The sequence below is a fragment of the Mirounga leonina genome, unplaced genomic scaffold (genome assembly GCF_011800145.1).
Source record: "Mirounga leonina isolate KUSES-001 unplaced genomic scaffold, KU_Mleo_1.0 Mir_129, whole genome shotgun sequence".
Classification (NCBI taxonomy): Eukaryota; Metazoa; Chordata; class Mammalia; order Carnivora; family Phocidae; genus Mirounga; species Mirounga leonina.
The window spans coordinates 43,491,412-43,512,506 of NW_023270323.1; the positions used below are offsets into that span (position 1 = coordinate 43,491,412).

The 21,095-nt window shown below is 34.0% G+C and overlaps 1 protein-coding gene across 1 annotated transcript in view; it reads left to right on the forward strand.

The window, feature by feature from the left end:
* Positions 1–20,544, forward strand: part of GABRG1 (gamma-aminobutyric acid type A receptor subunit gamma1) — a 75,138-nt gene extending 54,594 nt beyond the window's left edge. The window contains exons 6-9 of the mRNA XM_035004418.1: positions 1,758–1,895; positions 2,020–2,172; positions 8,955–9,166; positions 20,084–20,544. Coding sequence (XP_034860309.1) covers positions 1,758–1,895; positions 2,020–2,172; positions 8,955–9,166; positions 20,084–20,353 — 773 coding nt within the window. The 3' untranslated portion in view covers positions 20,354–20,544. The remainder of the gene's footprint in view (positions 1–1,757; positions 1,896–2,019; positions 2,173–8,954; positions 9,167–20,083) is intronic.
* The last annotated feature ends 551 nt before the right edge of the window (positions 20,545–21,095 follow it).

The following is a 21,095-nucleotide window of genomic DNA, read 5'->3' on the forward strand; positions in this document are numbered from 1 at the left end:
AGAAAGATTATAGCCTGATAGAACAAGAAAGAAGACATGAAAAAAGAAAAGAGAGAACAGATTTTTAATAGGTTAGTGGAGAGATGAGCTATTTCATTGAATGGCTGATGAGCATATCCTGGTACAAAGTGATACAATGTTTTGAAAATTTTTAAAGTTGATAGTGAATTCTGTTCCTATAATGTAGTAGACCAATTCTTCTGTTGAAAACAATTTAAAATTTTATATTATTAAAAATCTTCTCAAAAACATGTAAGTGAAATCACCAGGAAGGAATTGAAGCATAAAAAATTAAGCCAGAAACGTTTATAGTGACTTTTGACCCAAGGACATTTGCCAAACAAGGTAAATTTGAGCTTTGACTTTGACAGCTTTGTGGATTAGGGTTCTAATAGAACATAATTCCTACATACAGCTGGGTTACAAAGGCTGGATGCTTAAGGTAACATGAAGAAGCAACACATACATGTGTATGTATGTACAAACATACTAAAGTCTAAAAGAAAAGTTGCCTCTGCAATCAGCATACTAGGGTGAAGTAATTCCTTGAGAGGATATAATTAAAAACCCACCTTCACATGAATTTGTAGCCCAAATTTCCTTCACTTGATTACTCCAAAAAGTCCCTGTGGATTTTTCTGACATTTGGCAGAAAAAAAAAATTTTTTTTGAAAGAATACACCTCCATGCTAAGCAACTTCCAAGATGAAAAAGACATTTTCAACACAAATTACTAACAAAGATCTAGTATTCAGGCTATATAACTAATTCAGACCAAAAATAGAGAGAAAGAGAGAGAGAAAACCCAATAAAGGAATAGGTGATTCAACAAGCAATTCTCCAAAGAAGAAACCTAAGAATCTAATAAACATATGAAAAAATGACTAAGTTTCATTCATAATCAGGAAAATGTGAAATAAAATTAGCTTACAGACCAGTAAAAATAGACTGTCCACATCAAGTTAAATGAGAATATGGATCCAAGTATACTTTCATACTCTGGCTGGTGAGAGAATTTATTGATATACTCTTTATGAAAAGAAGATTGGCAATGTTTCATAAAGTAGAAATTATATGCAATCTATGACCCCAGCTATTCCATACCTATATATATCCCAGAGAAATTTGCATATATGTATTTTGTGAGGCATGTATAGTAATGTTACTAGTAGCAATGTTATTATTGACCAAAAGGAAACATTATAGATGTTTACGACAGTAAAATAGATAAATTTCAGTACATCTTTATGATGGAACAAATTTACTAAAGCTACATACATTAGCATGGATGACTATTACAAATATCATATGAAAAGAAGTAAAATATAAAGTAATGCATTGAGTATGGCAACAATCAAGTAGAATTCAAAAAGAACCTAAAATAAGCTATCATATCAGAAATGCATATCAGAAAATCTATAACCAAAACACAAGGGAAGGATTATCACAGAAATCAAGTTAGTAGTTACCTCTATTTACAAGAGGGACTACTATATTGGGGTGGACACATGAGTTTCCCGAGACACTGGCATGATTCTATTTTTTTATTTAAGTAGAGTTACACGGATTATCATTATTTAATCATTATATGATTTTTAAACTATACACATATATTTTATGTCATGTTTTCTATATTTGACATACCTATAATACAAACATGAATTTCAAAGAACTTGCCTTGGAATGATGTTGGTATTGAAACAGTAACAGACTTAAATCTTGCTAATCTGTATATTTTTATTTCAATTTTTATCTAGATGGGTACCCTAAAAATGAAATTGAGTATAAGTGGAAAAAACCTTCTGTAGAAGTGGCTGATCCTAAATACTGGAGATTATATCAGTTTGCATTTGTAGGGTTACGGAACTCAACTGAAATTTCTCACACCATCTCTGGTAAGAAGGAAACACCAATCACTGAATGATTCTAGCATCAAATGACTATGTATTTAAATCATAGGTTGGAATCTATACTTTTACATATTTTAATAGCAAAAATAAAACTGTTTTTTTCTTCCAGGGGATTATATTATCATGACAATTTTTTTTGACCTGAGCAGACGAATGGGCTATTTCACTATTCAAACCTACATTCCATGTATCCTGACAGTTGTTCTTTCCTGGGTGTCTTTTTGGATCAATAAAGATGCAGTACCTGCAAGAACATCACTTGGTATGATATGAATATTATGCTATAGTATCATGAGACTGTTAAAATATTTTAATGTGAAGGAAGTTTATAGTTGAATATATTAGAATATTCCTCTACATTACAATCAAGCAAAAATTTACAAGTACTCTAGTGCTTTATAAAATGTTGAAATGAATATATGACAAACAAGTAGGAAATAGAATCACAAAGAATTTAAAATTTCAGAATTTTAAAAATTTTTCCTGCTAATGGAGTTCAAAGGAAACATAAATACTCAGCAGGAATTAATAAACAAAAACCACACATAATCTCAATTTGGTCTATATTTTTAATCACTCTTCATCAAGATTTTACTTTTTTTTTTAGCTGAACCACTGATAGCCAGCATTTATTAACCGATGTGTGTTCAGAAGGCTTTGAAATCCCCTGCTCTTACAATGGTGCTAATCAACAGTGAACTTTTCTAAAGGGCAAGTCACTGAAAGGGACAAGAAACTTCTGGGCTTCTGTAATCTATAAAATGTGTAATTAGTCTATGAATATTTTGAGAGATGCCTGTACAATAACACTGATTAAAAGGGTAATTTGTAATTCATACATGAAAAAATAGACTTTTGGTTTCTTTCTTTAGCAATCAATTGCAATAATCAAAATCATATAAAAATGTGTCTAATTACTATACGTTTGTTTAAAAGAAAATAGCATCCATTTATGTATTGATATACAAAGACAACTTATTGATCAATTTCATTCCCAAGATCAGTGCAAGACATGAATCACACTACTGATAATTGTGTCTTAAAAAATATAAAGTTGGGACAGTCTGTTTTCAACAATAAGGAGGTTTTCATTGGTTTCTATGATAGCTGGTGAATAACTCCATTTAATAAATACAGTAAAATGAAAATCACATAAAAGTGGCAAGATAAAGCCTGAGGCACCCAGCTCTAAACTTGGAAAATACAGTCCCCTTGGGAGTCCAAAGAGAAATGTACATATAGCCAATGAATAAAATGTACTTAATACCTGCGTTTTGTTTCCTATTTAAACTATTATTATTATTTCAAATTATTTTATGTTTAGAACATACTTTAGAGTAAATAAATTATTTCAGATTCTTTGTATGCTACCATACAAAAAGTATGACTTAAATATTACATTTTTGTTTTTAAACATTATTCTCATATTTTTCCCAAAGAAAATTTGAATGGATTATTACTTTTTTTTCTTTTTTTAATGTTTATAGCATGTTTATTCACAATAGCCCCAAACAAGAAATAACCAAATGTCTGTCAATGGGTGAATGAATAAGTAAATTGTAAATTATGGCCAATGGAATACGCCTCTGTAATAAAAAGGAGCATACTACTGATACACAACACGGAGCTACAATATGGATGAATCTCAAAAATAGGATGCTGAGTCAAATAAGCAAGACACAAAAGCATACATTCTATAATAAGCTCATTTATAGGAAGTTCTTTTTAAAAATATTTTATTTATTTATTTGATAGGGAGAGACAGCGAGAGAGGGAACACAAGCAGGGGGAGTGGGAGAGGGAGAAGCAGGCTTCCTGCTGAGCAGGGAGCCCAATGCGGGACTGGATCCCAGGACCCTGGGATCATGACCTGAGTTGAGGGCAGACGCTTAATGACTGAGCCACCCAGGAGCCCCCATTTATATGAAGTTCTAAAACAGCAAAACTAACCTATGGTGTTAGAAATCAGATCAGCAGTTGTCTTTTTTTAAAAAATATTATTATGTTATGTTAATCACCATACATTACATCGTTAGTTTTTTATGTAGTGTTCCATGATTCATTGTTTGCGTATAACACCCAGTGCTCCGTTCAATACGTGCCCTCTTTAATACCCATCACCATGCTAACACATCCCCCCACCCCCCTGCCTCTAGAACCCTCAGTTTGTTTCTCAGAGTCCATAGTCTCCCATGGTTCGTCTCCCCCTCCGATTTTCCCCCCTTCATTTTTCCCTTCTTACTATCCTCTTTTCTTTTTTTTTAACATATAATGTATTGTTTGTTTCAGAGGTACAGGTATGTGATTCAACAGTCTTACACAATTCACAGCGCTCACCATAGCACATATCCTCCCCAATGTCTATCACTCAGCCGCCCCATCCCTCCCACCTCCCACCACTCCAGCAACCTTTAGTTTGGTTCCTGAGATTAAGAATTCCTCATATTCGTGAGATCATATAGATACATGTCTTTCTCTGATTGACTTATTTAGCTTAGGATAATACCCTCTAGTTCTATTCACGTGGTTGCAAATGGCAAGATTTTGATGGCTGCATAATATTCCATTGTATATATACCACATCTTCTTTATCCATTCATCTGTTGATGGACATCTTGGCTCTTTCCATAGTTTGGCTATTGTGGACATTGCTGCTATAAACATTGAGGTGCACGTACCCCTTTGGATCCCTATATTTGTATCTTTGGGGTAAATACCCAGTAGTGCAATTGCTGGATCATATGGTAGCTCTGTTTTCAACTTTTTGAGGAACCTCCATACTGTTTTCCAGAGTGGCTGCACCAGCTTGCATTCCCACCAACAGTGTAGGAGGGTTCCCGTTTCTCCACATCCCCGCCAACATCTGTCGTTTCCTGACTTGTTAATTTTAGCCATTTTGATTGGTGTGAGGTGATATCTCATTGAGGTTTTGATTTGGATTTCCCTGATGCCGAGCGATGTTGAGCACTTTTTCATGTGTCTGTTGGCCATTTGGATGTCTTCTTTGGAAAAATGTCTGTTCATGTCTTCTGCCCAATTCTTGATTGGATCATTTGTTCTTTGGGTGTTGAGTTTGATGAGTTCTTTATAGATTTTGGATACTAGCCCTTTATCTGATATGTCATTTGCAAATATCTTCTCCCATTCTGTCGGTTGTCTTTTGGTTTTGTTGACTATTCCCTTTGCTGTGCAAAAGCTTTTTATCTTGATGAAGTCCCAGTAGTTCATTTTTGTCCTTGCTTCTTCCATGATATTTGTATGAAGCCAAAAAAAATGCCATAGTGTCATCAAAGGGAATAGCCAATTGTGGAAATGTGTTGTTATATGAATTCATATTTTTTAATATTAGCATTTTGACTATAAAGATAAGCCATAGCCAGATCTAACTTGAAGAATATCTCTTATAATTGTGAGCCGTATGTATTTGGAGCTCAAGATTTTTTTTAAAACAAGTATAGGCACATACATACATATATATATGTCATTGAAGTACAATTTCCTGAGCTTATTTATTCCACATTGTGTTTTAGCAAACATTTACCAAATGCTTTTTTATGAAACAGGCAGTGTTCTAAGTGCTTCAGTGTTAACAGTGAACAGTAGCTGTAAAATCCCCATGTTCATGGCATTCATGTTTTAGTGGGGTGTGCAGGTAATGAACAAATATGAAGAGCATAGAACATCAGTGAGTAATAAAGACTACGAAGAGAAACCAAAATAAGTGGCAAGAAAATGTCAGGGGATGTGCGTAAATATGATGTTTGCTATTTTATCCTGTGGAGTCAGGCTCCACCTCTTTGAGGAGGTAGCAGAGACTGAGTGAAGCATGGGAGCTAGCCTGGTGGATATGTGATAGAAAGAAAGGCCAGACAGGGACAACCACCAGGTCCTAAAGTGGGATCTTCCTTGCCATCATGATTGAAGGTCAGAAAAAAGACAACTATGGCTAGAACTGACTGAAAAGTAGTAGAAAATGAGATTGGAGATATGGCTAATTGTTAGATCATATAGGTTTAGTGGGTCACATTATGGACTTTAGATTTTATTCTCAATGTGACTTGTAGGATTTTGAGCAGGAAATATCAATGAATCTGCTTAATAACCCAAATATCTTCTTATTATCATGGATTCAAAGATATTTTAATAGGAAATCCACTTATTTTTAAGCTAACCATGGTGAAAATAATTACTAAATTAAATAAATGTCTGAAAGCTAAGTTCTGCTGTAGGTTTCATTCTTTATGAATAGAAATGTAGTAGTACTTTAATAAAGTGAGATTTAATGCAGTCATTAATATTGAAATCAAAACACACATTGTCTTTAAGGGTTTTTTTTAGTAAATTGGAACATAAGTATGGAATCCAGGAATACATTTGGAAATCTACCTTTGTCTGAGCGTGGCGATGTTATGATTCAGTCAAGTACCAGAAAAAAACCCATAAGGGGAGGAAGAAGAAAGACTTGTTTATTCATGGAAATCAGCACTTACCATATGCCTAGCTTTATAGTTTTGGTTTAAAAATAATTGAAGCAAATTTGTCAGGAATAATAGGAGAAAAAAAGAAATCTGTAATTATATTTGGATATTTTAACATCCTTTCTCACTCATTGATAGAACAAGTACATGGAAGAAAATCAGTGAAAATGTAGAAAATCTGAATGAAATTATCAACTACTTGACCTGATTGGTATTTACAGAAGACTACATCTAACTACAGAATATACCATATTTTCAAGTGCATATGGAGCATTAACCCAGATCTCAATAAAATTTAAAAGACCAAAATTTTCCAGAGTATATTTTCTGACCAAAATGGAAGTAAATTAAGAATTAATATAAATAGGGACACCTGGGTGGTTCAGTCAGTTGAATGCCCTACTATTGATTTTGGCTTAGGTCACAATCTCAGGATTGTGGGACTCAGCCCCAAGTTGGGCTCCATGCTGGGGGCATGGAGCCTGCTTGGGATTTTCCCTGTCTCTCTCTCTCTCTCTCTCATTCCCTCCACCTTTCTAAAATTTTTTTTTTAAAAGAATTAATATAAATAATATAGATAATAATGACTACCTATTTGAAAATTTAAAAATGACCTTTTATATAACCCTTGGGTCAAAATGGAAACTGGAAACTATTTCAAGCTAAATTTTAATTAGAATTTCACATATAAATATTTGTGAGATGCAACTAAAGCTTTGCTTAGAGGGGAAATTGTAGCTTTGCAATGCTAATATTAGAAAGGTAGATGTAAAATCAATATTCTAAGTATCCACCTTAAGAACTGATAAATAAAATAAATACCTTATGTATAAATGTACTGTAAGTACTAAGCAAGATATTGCTGTGTCAGTTCTTTAGATGAAAGGTATAGAGGAGTTAAGAAACTTCCTTAAGGTCACAGAGCTAATAGATAGAAAAGTCAGAATTTGAACCTAGATTTGCCACCATGACTCCCAATCCATCATACTCCTGTCTTTACTTTTTTTTTTTTCAATCCTAAGTGATGATAAAAATAAAAAGACAGGTGTGTAAGAGAAATTATTAGGACGTGTTTCAAAGGAGACGAGGGATAAAGCTGGTATTGCCTTTACTATATCAAAGAGACCCTTTCTATTTTTTTCTTCATCACAGATGTTGCCACTGTATAAATAATTGGCCAAATTAAGAAGAGTTTGACATTACATTAAATACTCTTTGGAGAGTACATAATTCCACTCATGGGGCCATATTTTGGTGGACAGAGAATGAGAATTATAGCAGTTTAGGTAAGGAGAGATACAGCATGTACAGCTGTGAGTTAGGGGTGCCAAGATTAGCCGTGGTAAGAACCACAAGAAAGCCACGACTGAAGAGAAACAGAGACATACCCAGAGATACAGACACAAGACTGAGGCCCAGGGAGATACCCAATTTTATATGCTGTATTCTTTAAAATACGAAGATTTTCTCTCTGCTTTTTAAGTATTCCATTGACGTAATCTTGCTTGTATTTTTTTGCTTGAACTTTGAGATTAAAAAAATAGCTTTAGTTCAAGTTATTGTATGAGAAAACACTGTATTAGTTTGGATTAATTTTAACTGTATGTGGCAGAAAACCTCAAATCACTGTAGCTTAAATTAGGTGGAAGAGTATTTGTTGTTCATGTGAGAAGCCCAGAGGTATGTAGTCAAAGGATGATTTCAGGGTGAGGGGCACAGATTCCCTCTAGTTTTCTGCTATGTTGTGGATGATTTTAATTCTCATGATTATGTAATGTTCTAAGATGGCTGTTGATGCTCTGGCCATTCCATTCCAGCAGAAAGCTATGAGGAAGAAAGAAAGATGGGCATTTTCTGTCTCTTTAATGCCATCTTTTATTTTTATTGAAATACAATTGACATTATATTAGTTCTACGAGTACAGCATAATAATTCAATATTTATATCTGTTGCAAAATGATCACCCCATAAGTCTAGTTAACATACATAGTCACAGAATTTATTTTCTTATGATGAGAACTTTGGAGATCTACTCTCAGCAACTTTTGAATATACAACACAGCCTTATTAACTATAATCACCATGCTTTTTGCATTACATCCCCATGACTTACCTATTTCACAATTGGAAATCTGAAATTTTTGACTCCCTTTTTGCATTTTTAATGCCATCTGTTGGACACTGTTTACACCCTTGACTTGATTCTCCTTGGCTAGATCTCAGCCTGTGTCCACACATAGCTGAGCCAAGGTGGCAAAGAAGTTCTTCCATGCAACCTCATGCCAGCTAAAAATTGGACAGTCTCTTGCTGTGGAGGAATGGAAGGATGGGTGTGGGGAGTCAGCTATTTGTAGTCCACAAATTTAGATGATTAAAACTCATTGCAGATGCAAAGAGCACATCGAACGTAATGTAGCTATGGTTACCGGTCATTTTTTCTGTAAATCACGAGTAATCATTTCCTTTTGTTTCTCTTGCTTCTTTCTGCTCCCAACATTGCCAAATCAGGTGGAAAAATAAAAATCGGGTGCTATTTTTTATCTTGTATTTTCCCCTCCCTCCACAGGTATCACTACAGTTCTGACTATGACAACTCTGAGCACAATCGCCAGGAAGTCCTTACCTAAGGTTTCTTATGTGACTGCGATGGATCTCTTTGTTTCTGTTTGTTTCATTTTTGTTTTTGCAGCCTTGATGGAATATGGCACCTTGCATTATTTTACCAGCAACAAAAAAGTAAAGTCTACTAGAAACAGAAAGCTAAAGAATAAAAGCTCGGTATGTTAAAAATCTCTATTTTCATAAACAGCAACTTACTGTTAGAGATATTTTGAATACTCATGTTACACTTGCTTAGACTAATAGGGATTCTTGAGGTACTCCAACAAAAGCCAAATCCCATTAAGATGAAACTGGAGGTTTCAGTGACTGTTAGGTCATTGCCCACCAGGAAAAGTACATACAGTTCCCCTTAGAAAAGACTTTTGGATCCCCCTTGTAAAGAATGGTTTCTTACGCTGTGAATTTTCCTCAAGTGCTAGATTCTTTGTACCTAAAAAATTATTTAAGATCTCTCTTTGATTCTATTTTTTTGGTTAGGATTTGGGCGCTAACAACAGGCGACCCACAAAATTATTTCATTTTTAAAGATAAAGAACCCTCTTTAATGTTAGTATTCAGCTGTGTTTGGAAGTCATATCTATAAAGTGTTTTTGGTTTGTGTATAATTGCGTGCTCTTACTCCCCCTTCCCTATCATGAATCTACCTCAACTCGTATAACATCAAATTGATATATTAGGATTCGTTCTATTAATTCTAAGATACTTAAGTGTTGGATGATTGACTATAAATTCTTATTAGAATGGCAATTACAACAACCTTAAAATAATATCTAACACTTTCACTGAATATGCCAGGTCTTTTATGTGTATGATTTCATTTATGCTCCTATGAGTACAAGTTCAGTAATTTGCACAAGGACAGCCTGAGGAAGTGAAAAATCCAAGACTCATACCCAGGTCTTTTTTGGTGCCAGAGCTGAAGCTTGTAATCCTTCCTTTATATTTCCTGTTCTCATAGGACTCAGAAAAGCAAACATCTGTTTCTCTAATATTGACCAAAAAGGCACTTTATTGCTGATTCCAGTAAATGTTTTCAAAGCAGATTTGTTCCCAAATACCTAAATAAATGAGAACTATATACAACAGCTACGCTTGAGTGGCAAGCTTGAAAGCCTACCATAGAGCCTATATAATGAGGCGTGGAGTTTTACATATTATCTCCTAACTTCGTAAGTTCTAGGATGCAATGCTTTTCATCCCTCCTCCCATTTTTCATTAATTTCTTTATAAAACTTTGACATATTTTTAAATTATATTTTACTTTTCATGTTATATTCCAAGGACCAAACCCTATGTAGATTTGCTTTCGGTTTCCCAGAGTATTCCAGGAGAGCAGAGCACATGGCTGGCAGTATACATTTGATAACTTACATTGCAGAATTAGCCTGTGACTTTCTTAATTTGACTTATTTTAGCTTATCCATGGGACATATTGTAGCCCCTGAAGGGACAAACCATCAGAGGGCAATGATGTCAACTTTAATATCCATTTGCTGAATTTTTAGGTAAAGAAAAATGCAGGTTTTCTACTATTTTCCCTTAATCAAAGCAAATTATCCTCTCTGGATGTTCCATTTTATTCTTTACTCACCCATAGCTATGTTCAATTATTACTTTGAAAATTTTACTTCTGGAAATTGTGAATAAAATCAGGAAATGTACAATCTCACATAGATTCTCTAATTTCATTCTAAGAATATATAATGTACATACTATTGTTATATTATCAAAGACACTCAACCAAGTGTCTACTCTGGGACTATAGCTAATCAGTTTGTCACATTTACTCAGTAAACTTAACCATTGGAGTGCAAACCTTAAAATTATGATTTTTTAAAATCTTCCATTCACCAAATATTTATTAAGGAAACCCATGTCTTAAGCAATGTTCTAGAATAGTTATTTAAGAAAAAAAAATCTATATTGAGTATTTAAAATTTAACATCAAGCCCAGGAAGCAAATAGTAAATGAAAAAATATGCAATAAAAATTAAATAAGAGCTTTGAAACACTAAATTTCAAACATCAAAATTTAAGTTGATATATATAACTGACTACCTGGGTACAAAAATATTTTCCTTGGAGCCAAAATAAAGTTCTGTAGTTTTTCCTTTCTGTTCAGTTATGTGATTTATGAGTTCTTTTAATACTAAATGACATTTTGATTGAAAAACTGGGATCAGTAATCAAATCTGACTCCCTGCTTGGTTCAGTGTTCAGCCATCTGGTCTTGCTAATAAAGTAAATCAGAATGCACCTTTATGAAGAATAAACAGCTCTGCTTGTTGTCACAAGTGCTCTATTTAATGGTTTGGTGGAGTCTGCTTTTACTTCTGCCAGCCAGGACAATCAAACACACAACCTAGACCCAGAAATCTTGCAGCGTCTTGCTTTTACACCTTTTCAAATGTTTCTTTGTTGTCTTTGTTCTTCTTCTTTCTGTTCTTCTTCCTCTTCCCCTTCTTTCTTCTCTTAACCCTCCCCCTTCCCTCCTCCTCCTCCTTCTTCTTCCTCTTCTCCTCCTTCTCTCTCTTTTTCTTCCTTCCATATCCACACTTTCTTCCATAAGTTCAAAATTCTGAGTAATTTAAAATCTAGCATTTCCTCCTTTTGTTCTCTAGATGACTTATGGTAATAGGTCAGAACCAAAGACCTTGACTAGAGTCATTGAAAGATCAACGTGTCTGTTAGTAAGCAAAACCAAAATCACCTTCTTGAGGTCTGACTGCTTAACTGAGAACCCAGAATACTCCAATTTATTTTAAAAAGAGATAATATTTAGATGTGTCCAAATTTAGATTTTTAGCTTCCATGAATCTTCCTAAAAAACATAAACTAATAAAAATGCTTTTTACCTTACTCTACATGTGAAATATTAGGCCCTTTCTCTCCCTCTCTCCCTCACTCTATTTCCCCCTTTAACTCCCACCTTCCTTTCTTCCTTTGTTCTTTCTGCCTTTTCTCTCCCTCTCTCCCTCACTCTCTCTGTCTCCCCCCTTAACTCCCACCTTCCTTCCGTCCTTCCTTCGTTCCTTCCTTCGATCCTTCTTTCCATATCTTTCTTTCCTCTTTTTATTTTTATTGTGAATATCAATGACATTTTAATTTGGTCCACATTTCCATCCCATCTAATACATATTATTGTGTTTTTATTTATACTCATTAAGAATATGATTCAGTTGTGTTTATGTAATTATCTATTTTTTAAAAAAATCTAAGTTAAGAATGTTGGAACATGGAATTAAGACTCTATGAAACAGATAAAGGTCAAAGAAATGTAATTGTGGCAAGCCACAAGAGTAGTCATGTTGAAACTAGAATATTCCTCCCATAGATGATTAGGAATCTCAGAAAACCATGTTATATATACCTATATCAGGGTCCTGTTTTACCCATTTGAGGACAGACTGACATTCGTAACCTCTCAATTTGGTTAAAATGTACAATGATGGAAATTTATTTCACCAACCATGGACAAGGCACTCTGGAGAGAAAAAAACAATAGCATGTGTTTTTTGCTTTCATTAATCTTTAAATCTAGTTATGGAAAAATATACCATACATTAAATTAAAAGTAAAGATCCTATAGGGGAATTAGCTCAATTAGATGACAGATTTCAAGTACTTTTTCAGAAGCAAATATTTTCTACAATGAATATAAATTAAAAAAAATTTAGGGCTGCCTGGGTGGTTCAGTCAGTTAAGCGTCTACCTTCAGCTCAGGTCACGATCCCAGAGTCCTGGGATCGAGCCCCACATCAGGCTACCTGCTCTGTGGGGAGTCTGCTTCTCCCTCTGCCTGCCGCTCCCCTGCTTGTGCTCTCTCTCTCTCTCTCAAATAAATAAAATCTTAAAAAAAAAATTTTTTTTTCACTTTTTAAAAAGACATTTATCTGAGAGATAGAAAGAGAGCGAGAGAGAGAAAGCATGGGGGGAGGGACAGAGGGACACAGAGAAGGGAAGCAGACTCCCTGCTGAGCATGGAGCCTGACACAGGGCTCAGTCTCAGGATCCTGAGATCATGAACCAAGAGTCAGATGCTTAACCAACAGAGCCACCCAGGTCCTCCGATAAAAAACATTTTTAAAGGAGATGTTCATATTGAAATAGAGATAGGTACCACAAAGCCTGAGCTATGTGTTCTATCCTTTGCACTGAGGAAACCTCCAGATACCATATGTTGCTGTCTGTGAAACATTGACTTAAGCATATAACACTGAAAAGAGGCTATGTCAATGTGAGCCACAGTGGATGGCTCCCTTTCATTTCAAGTGTAAATAATTCATTCAAAAACCTGTAAACCAATTCTTCCAAAGGGGATTTGACAGAGAAAACTACAGAAATCATTGAAGTAGTTCTTTGAAGAATAAGTTGCAAATTTCAGGAGAAAAAATTAGGAAGAGCATTTAAGACAGAAAGAACCACGTGAGCCAAGTTGAGTCTTACGTATGAGAATAAAATATAGACTGTTATGTGTTCCAAGCTGTATTGTCCAATGCAGTAACCATTAGCCATTTATGGCTAGGTTGATTTAAATTAACTGAAATTAACCAAAATTTAAAATTCAGTGTCTTAGTATCGTTAGTCCACAATTCAAGTGCTCAATAGCTGCATGTGACTAGTGGCTACCATATTGGACTGTGCAGATCTAGAACATTTTTATCATCACAGAAAGTTGTATTGGAGAGTGCTGGTCTAGAAAATAGGAATCTTCAGAAAGAAAATAACCTAGGTTGAGGATAGAAAAGTGTTCTGGGCCAAGTTGTGGAAAACCTCCAGTACTGTGGTAAAAATTTTACATTCTGTACTGTCAGCACTATTAAGCCAGGCATGTTTTTAAAAACAAGATGGCATATTCATATCTATGTTTCTGAAGGATAATTAGGAGCAGAATAGAATACACACTTGAATGGCAGAAGAGGCAGGGAGATAAATTTGGAAACTATTGCAATAGTTCAAGAAGTAATATATTCCTGAAGCAGGAACCATGGTATTAGAGTGAAGATAATGTGTGGGAAAGTTTTTGTTTTGCCCACAATCCCCAACCTGCAGCCCCTTCTCAGCAAAGAAAAGATCTTATTTTCAGTTAGTGCATATCTATGTGCATAAACATTTGTCTACCTTTCAGAATGCTAAACTAATGAAAAGCCACACAGTTTCACAAATTATACATCTTATTTCCTGTAATGATACTTGGCAAAGTTTCCAGAAGGGATCATTTGATATTGATGAGATGTGAAAAACAGGGTTATTTAAATAATTGTAAAGAGTCAGTGGATGTGGGATGTTTTCAATGGGTAGAATAGCCATTTAATATCAGTTGTGACAATGGTCATATAATGCTCTTCTAGAGGTATATAAATACCACCACCACCAACTCCTTGTTTTTTTAACCTTGATTTCCAAATAACACTCTTTGATATTTCTCTTCCTACTAAAACCATAGATTATTGCAGCTGAAGTGCACCAGATTAATCACAAGTAAAAAATCTCATTTAAAAAATTAAATTAAAAAAAATAATACATGCATGGTTGAAACACATGAACAAATCAAGCAATGAAAAATGTATAAGTGAAGAATAAAATTCTTTGCCTTGAACCCTTGCTCCCAGTCTTCAGAATTAACCACATTTTAACCATTTTTGCCCTTACTTTCCTGTGATGATTATTTCCATTATACTTCTGATTCTTGAGGTACCAGATTTCAAAATAGTCATAATTCTTTGGTGTAAAAGAAAAATATAGCTTTCCCACTGTCTCCTTATTCTTTCCTTCAATATTTTATCTTACCTTTAATAATTATTGGTTAATTTTCAAATTTTAAATAATACACCTAAATAGCTACTTCTTAATTCATTATTTCCATAATTATAATGCCAATCTGATTATTATTTCTTTGTCAGTAAAGCTTTTTCTTTTCCTACCTGAAAATGTTCATCTTCATCTCTTTCTCCACGGGGTTAAAATTTCTTAAGAATCAGTACACTTTCTGTTTTTTTTTTTTTTTTGACCTTAATCATTTCCTCATTGTTTAATATTCCTATCTTTCATTTCTGAGAATTTTCTTGATTCTTTATTTCAATTTACTTCTTTTTTCTCCTCTAAAGTTCTTATTAGATAGATTTTAGACCTCTTTGGTTAATTATCCACGTATTCCAGATTTTTTTTTATCATATTTTTATTGAGGTATTTTTGTCTATATATTGGGGGCAACTTCCCTCCTCAAGATTTTATTTTACAATGCTTTTGGTTTTTTTCTAAATTTACAATAACTTCTTGAATTTCTGAGAGCTCCCATTTTCTAACTGCTCTCCCACTTGTTTTCCTTAAGTGGACACAACATCTCTTCAAGTATTTCTGAGTGAACTAATTCAAAAGTTTAATATTCCTTTATATTTCCTAAATTACTAGAATCAGTAATTCAGAATCAGTTTGTCTTCATGTTTTTCCTTTATACTGTTAGTTTACCTTGAAAGTTCTTGGTGATTTTTCTCCAGTAGGCCCGGCAAGCTTGACCTGTATGTAACTGTTGAGTGTGCAATTGTCACATTTCATTATCATGTGTGTGGAAGGGGAGCATGACATCTTACTGCTTCCAGACATACACACATACACTCTAAAAGATGATGAGGGTATCACTAGAACATTCCAATAACAACTTCATGAGCCCTAGTCCTCCCTAGAGTGGCATGAATTTATCTGTTTATTTATTTTTAGAAGTTACAGGGGCGCCTGGGTGGCTCAGTTGGTTAAGCGACTGCCTTCGGCTCAGGTCATGATCCTGGAGTCCCTGGATCGAGTCCCGCATCGGGCTCCCTGCTCAGCAAGGAACCTGCTTCTCCTTCTGACCCTCCCCCCTCTCATGTGCTCTCTCTCTCGTTCTCTCTGTCTCAAATAAATAAATAAATAAAAAATAAATATTTTTAGAAGTTACAGAGTTCTACACATGAGCAGACACCAACCTGTCAGCATCTCCACTTTTCTATATGCACAGATGAACAGTGGTTCAAACAGCTGTAGCTATTCTGGAAATGTACATTTAACTGCCGTCATGTGTTCCATCCTGCTTATTGTTTCCATTTGTCCTGCATTAGAGTGTTTCTGAAGTGTCTTGGGTGGGAACAATAGCTCCCACACCCAGGTTTCCATTTTCTGAGCCTCTTCTGAAATGGGGCTTCCTTTGGTCTACCTTATCTGTTGGTCTATTTTCACCTGTTGATTGTCTTTCAAGAACTTAGTATGAATTCTGACATGCTGATTGGCTGCTCCGCATCACCAAGATCCACTTCATGACTGTTTTTAACACTGATGTGGATTTTGTAGTTTTTGAAATCCGGCTTGATACTTCAATGGGCTTTTATAAAAGTGGAGTGGAGAAAACCTGTGCTCAGGCTTGCATTCTCACATGCAAAGTTTTAAATGGGAAATTAATAACAGTAATATTAGTCAGTATTTCATAATATCAGTAACATGACCTAATAACGTTTGATGTTCATATTACTAATATTTAATAAAATTGATATTAGTATATGATACAAATAATAATTATAATATATAAGCACATACATAAATATAATTTGCACATAAATATTTTCTTTACTACTTAATATTTCTTTGGCATTAGTGTATCTTGGTGCTTGAAATATATTTTGTATACTTAACTCTATCACTAACATATAAATAATGTAATATTTATTTTCTCTCTCAAATAATAAATAAATAAATCTTTAAAAAATATAGGGAGGAGCACCTGGGTGGCTTAGTTGATTTAGTCTCTGACTCGGTTTCTGCACAGGTCATGATCTTGAGTCATGAGACTGAGCCTCATGTTAGGCTCTGCGCTGTTGAGGGAATCTGCTTGAGACTCTCTCTCTTTCTCGGTCTCCCTCTGCTCTGAGCCCCCCCCTCAAATAATAAATAAATCTTTAATATATAAATAATGTAGTATTTAATATATAAGCAGACAAACATATCTTTAATAATGAGAATGGGATTAATTTCTCATAATGTTAAATTCAGCTATATTCTTAGTGACTTTTTCAAATAACAACAAAATGGTATATTCTCAAAATTATATTATTTAAAGTAAAAGAAAATCTTAGTATGTAGTTTCTTTTTATATTACTTAAAATGATTTATTTTTTATTTTTTCAATACTTGCTATTTTGGTATAAAATAAGAGTTTTACTTGAGAAATTATAAGATGGGTAAAACAAAACAGCTGCACTTCAGATAAATAAGGTTTGGAATGTGTATATTCTTCTGATTACTCTTTTAGTGGTTTCCAGGTCACAATCTATGTGTCAAAATATTTTATTTTATTGCTACTGTGTCAGCTCTTGGGATATTTTTCTCAGCATCTATAAAGTCTATTTCTATTCACATCCATCATTCATTAAAGTGTAGCTTCTTTTACTATATGAGCTTGTGGTGTTTTGAGGGGGTAGCAGGAAACTGGAAAGTGTCACTGCTGTAGAAGCTCTCCATGATTTTGACCACCAGAAATTAGTCCAGTTTTAAAATGAACCACTTGCAGTTTTTCTCCACTTTTGGACACTTTAATGTTTAATCATCCCCCTCATGCACAACTGGTATCTTCCAACAAACACATCGTCTTCCTATTTATGGCAGTGCTGAGTGATATATGGAATGTATTTTGTGCCATATAACCTTGAAATTGCCAACTAACAAACTTGTATTTTAATCACTTCATTCTGATTAGCATTTGAACATATGCTATTTAAGTATTAAGTGACAAGGAGATGAATACCAATTTGCCTCATTTTGTACATAATTTTACTGTCCCACTAAAATTTCGGAGTCTAGTCATGTATCCCCAAGTGTCAAGCTCAAAAGATATGTCATTAACATTTAATAATATACTGCTTCTGCTCTTTAGGATACATCCAGACAAGTGGAGTCATGAATTTATTTGTGTTTAGGGCATTGCTCCTTATCTTCAGGCTGCACATTTTGTTTCTAATATTATGAGTTGTGTGATGCACTTATCTTTTAAAATATCACTAAATATGGTTATTTGCTACTTTTACATCTACTGAATTTTAATATTTAATAGCTTGGATTCGAAACAAAATGGATTTGAACATAGGTCCAAATATTTAAAAATTCTTTTTTGTGTTTTTAAAAACTTTTCCATACAATGTTTAATTTGCATGGCTTTGAAATTTCTCTATTTCAAAATGCAGGATGAAAAAACTGTTGTAAACATTTTCATCAGGAAGAATTTAAGATCAGGTTAAAATAATTTTTATAATCTCAGCATTATATTTAGTGTTTAGATAATAAAGCCACCAATTATAACAAGTTGTTAAGATTTACATTTTAATATAACCCCTAAAATATGCAGAAATTCTGAAGGGAGAGTTACTAAAACTGTAGTTTTCTTTAATGTTTTAATTGCCATTTTATTCAAGAGTTCATTAAGTATTTTTTCCAGTAGCATTTTTTTATGAGGTCCATATTGTTGTTGTTATTGTTGCTTGTTTTAGCATGTATTTTATACCAAATGGTGGTATTTCTTCTTCAAGCATCACCACTAGCAATGACAATGACAACAATAATATTACCTATGCTGAATACTTGCTCTGTTTCAAATGTTTTGCTTTGTGCTTTATGTACATCATCTCATTTAATTATCAAATGGATCTATGTATTATTGTGACTTTTGTATAGGAGAGGACACAGAGATAGAAAGAAGAGCACTAACATTTTCTGTTCAGAGTGACGTAACTCTCCTGGGCAGAGCTGGAATTTCTGTCCAAGCCTGTCTGACTCCAAAGTGATTGCTTAGTGTTTCATGGTATCCTAGACTTGCTTGATTTTTAAATATTTTTTAAAAAAATCGTTTTATTATAAAAGTATTAGTCAGAACCTGGCATCATAAAAAGTTAATTTGATATGTGTTTCAAAGAATCCTGATAATAATAACTATTATAATTGGACAAGATGGGGCACTCATCATTTAAATAAGACATGAAACTTACTCATCAAAGCCATCACAAAGATTAGGTGCTAATATAATTCCAGCTGTGAGGATAGCTATATTGGTAGAATGAGTCAAATTTTGGGCACAGTTGTTCTCAAACCTGAGTTTTTTTTTTTTTTTAAAGACTTTTATTTAGTTATTTGACAGAGAAAGACACAGCGAGAGAGGAAACACAAGTAGGGGGAGCGGGAGAGGGAGAAGCAGGCTTCCCGCCGAGCAGGGAGCCCAATGTGGGCTTGATCCCAGGATCATGACCTGAGCTGAAGGCAGATGCTTAGCCACCAAGCCACCCAGGCGCCCCATCAAACCTGAGTTTTTAACTCCTGCATATTCTGTCTCCAAAATATGATGCCTTATCCACTGCTATAAACCCAACTCATGTCTTTTTTATTCATTCACAGCTCCTCAAAGCTTTTCTGCATTATCAAAATGTCATCTTTGCTCTTTGTTCTTATTATAACTAAAATAAATAAATTACATAATATAATAATAGCAAGCAGATACTTATAGCATTGTGAATGTTTTAGTTTAAAATAGAGAAATATAGAGTTTATTTTTGTTTTAGAATTAGATTCATGTTTGGGGCACCTGGGTGGCTCAGTGGTTAAGCATCTGCCTTTGGCTCAGGTCATGATCCCAGGGTCCTGGGATCGAGCCCCACATCGGGCTCCCTGCTCTGCGGGAAGTCTGCTTCTCCCTCTCCCACTCCCCTGCTTGTGTTCCCTCTCTGTCAAAGAAATAAATAAATAATCTAAAAAAAAAAAATTAAAAAAAAAAGAATTAGATTCATGTTTAACAATATTTTGGTAGGTTGATTTTCTAAAGCTATAAAATATATTGCATATTTGAGGGTTTTTTCCTGCATGGTCTTTGAAATGGAAAATAATATTAAGTTATGTCTTACAAAGTAAATTATAATCTAAAAACGCATTAGGATTGGACACCTCTTTGATTTCTGTAGACTAAGGTTATGTTTATTGCATATCAGTCTTTTAGAGTTCACGTTGAGGAGACAAATTGATCTTTATGATATTTTTTCTCAAAAGCTCATTTATTATTTTACTCAGATGTCCCCTGGACTCCATCCTGGATCCACTCTGATTCCAATGAATAGCATTTCTCTGCCACATGGAGAAGAGGATTATGGGTATCAGTGTTTGGAGGGCAAAGACTGTACCAGCTTCTTCTGTTGCTTTGAAGACTGCAGAACAGGGTCATGGAGGGAAGGAAGGATACACATACGCATTGCTAAAATTGACTCCTATTCTCGAATATTTTTCCCAACAGCTTTTGCCCTGTTCAATCTGGTTTACTGGGTTGGCTATCTTTACTTATAAGTTCTATTTACCAGGCAAAAATCATAAGAAGTTTAACTGAATCCAATATAATCTATTGCACTTAAGTAATATGAAGTTTAAGTTTAAATTTAAAATGCAGAGAAACCAATGGTTAAAATGTAAAAGCATTTTAACTATTCTACAGATTCATAGATAAAGTAGCAGCTTTCATGTTAATTACTTCACTGTATGTAAAAGAGATTAGTTGCAAAATTCAGTATAGTAAAATACTATTATATATTTTTACTTTAATCTTATTTATTTTACTTGTATCCCATTAGGATTTTGAATTTCTAAGTTCTGTGATTCATATTTTAAAGGTGGAATATTTTAATAACTTTAATAATATTTTATTTAAATATAATCTATCATTGTTTGTAATGGGAGCCCAATCTCATGCCTAATGTTTATGTAGTAATTTTTTGCTTGGAAAATATTGTTATTTTGATTTTTTCCCCTTACTTTTTATTTGTATGCCCTGTTTGGAATAGAGCTAGTTAAAACCATAAAGCCATGATTTCCTGGCATTTATATCCAGATGTTTCACTCCCAAGAACAAACTAAATCAGAAGAAAAGACCAATTTTTACCTTATTAAAAGGACAGTTTTATCTGTATTTTAATCAAGTCCATTTCCTGACACAATATTAAATAGAACTGTAGTTACTTTAGTTTTGGTGATTTACAAACTAGGATGGAAACCGCCAAAGTAATTTCTTTTAAATACAGGTGAAAAAAGTTAC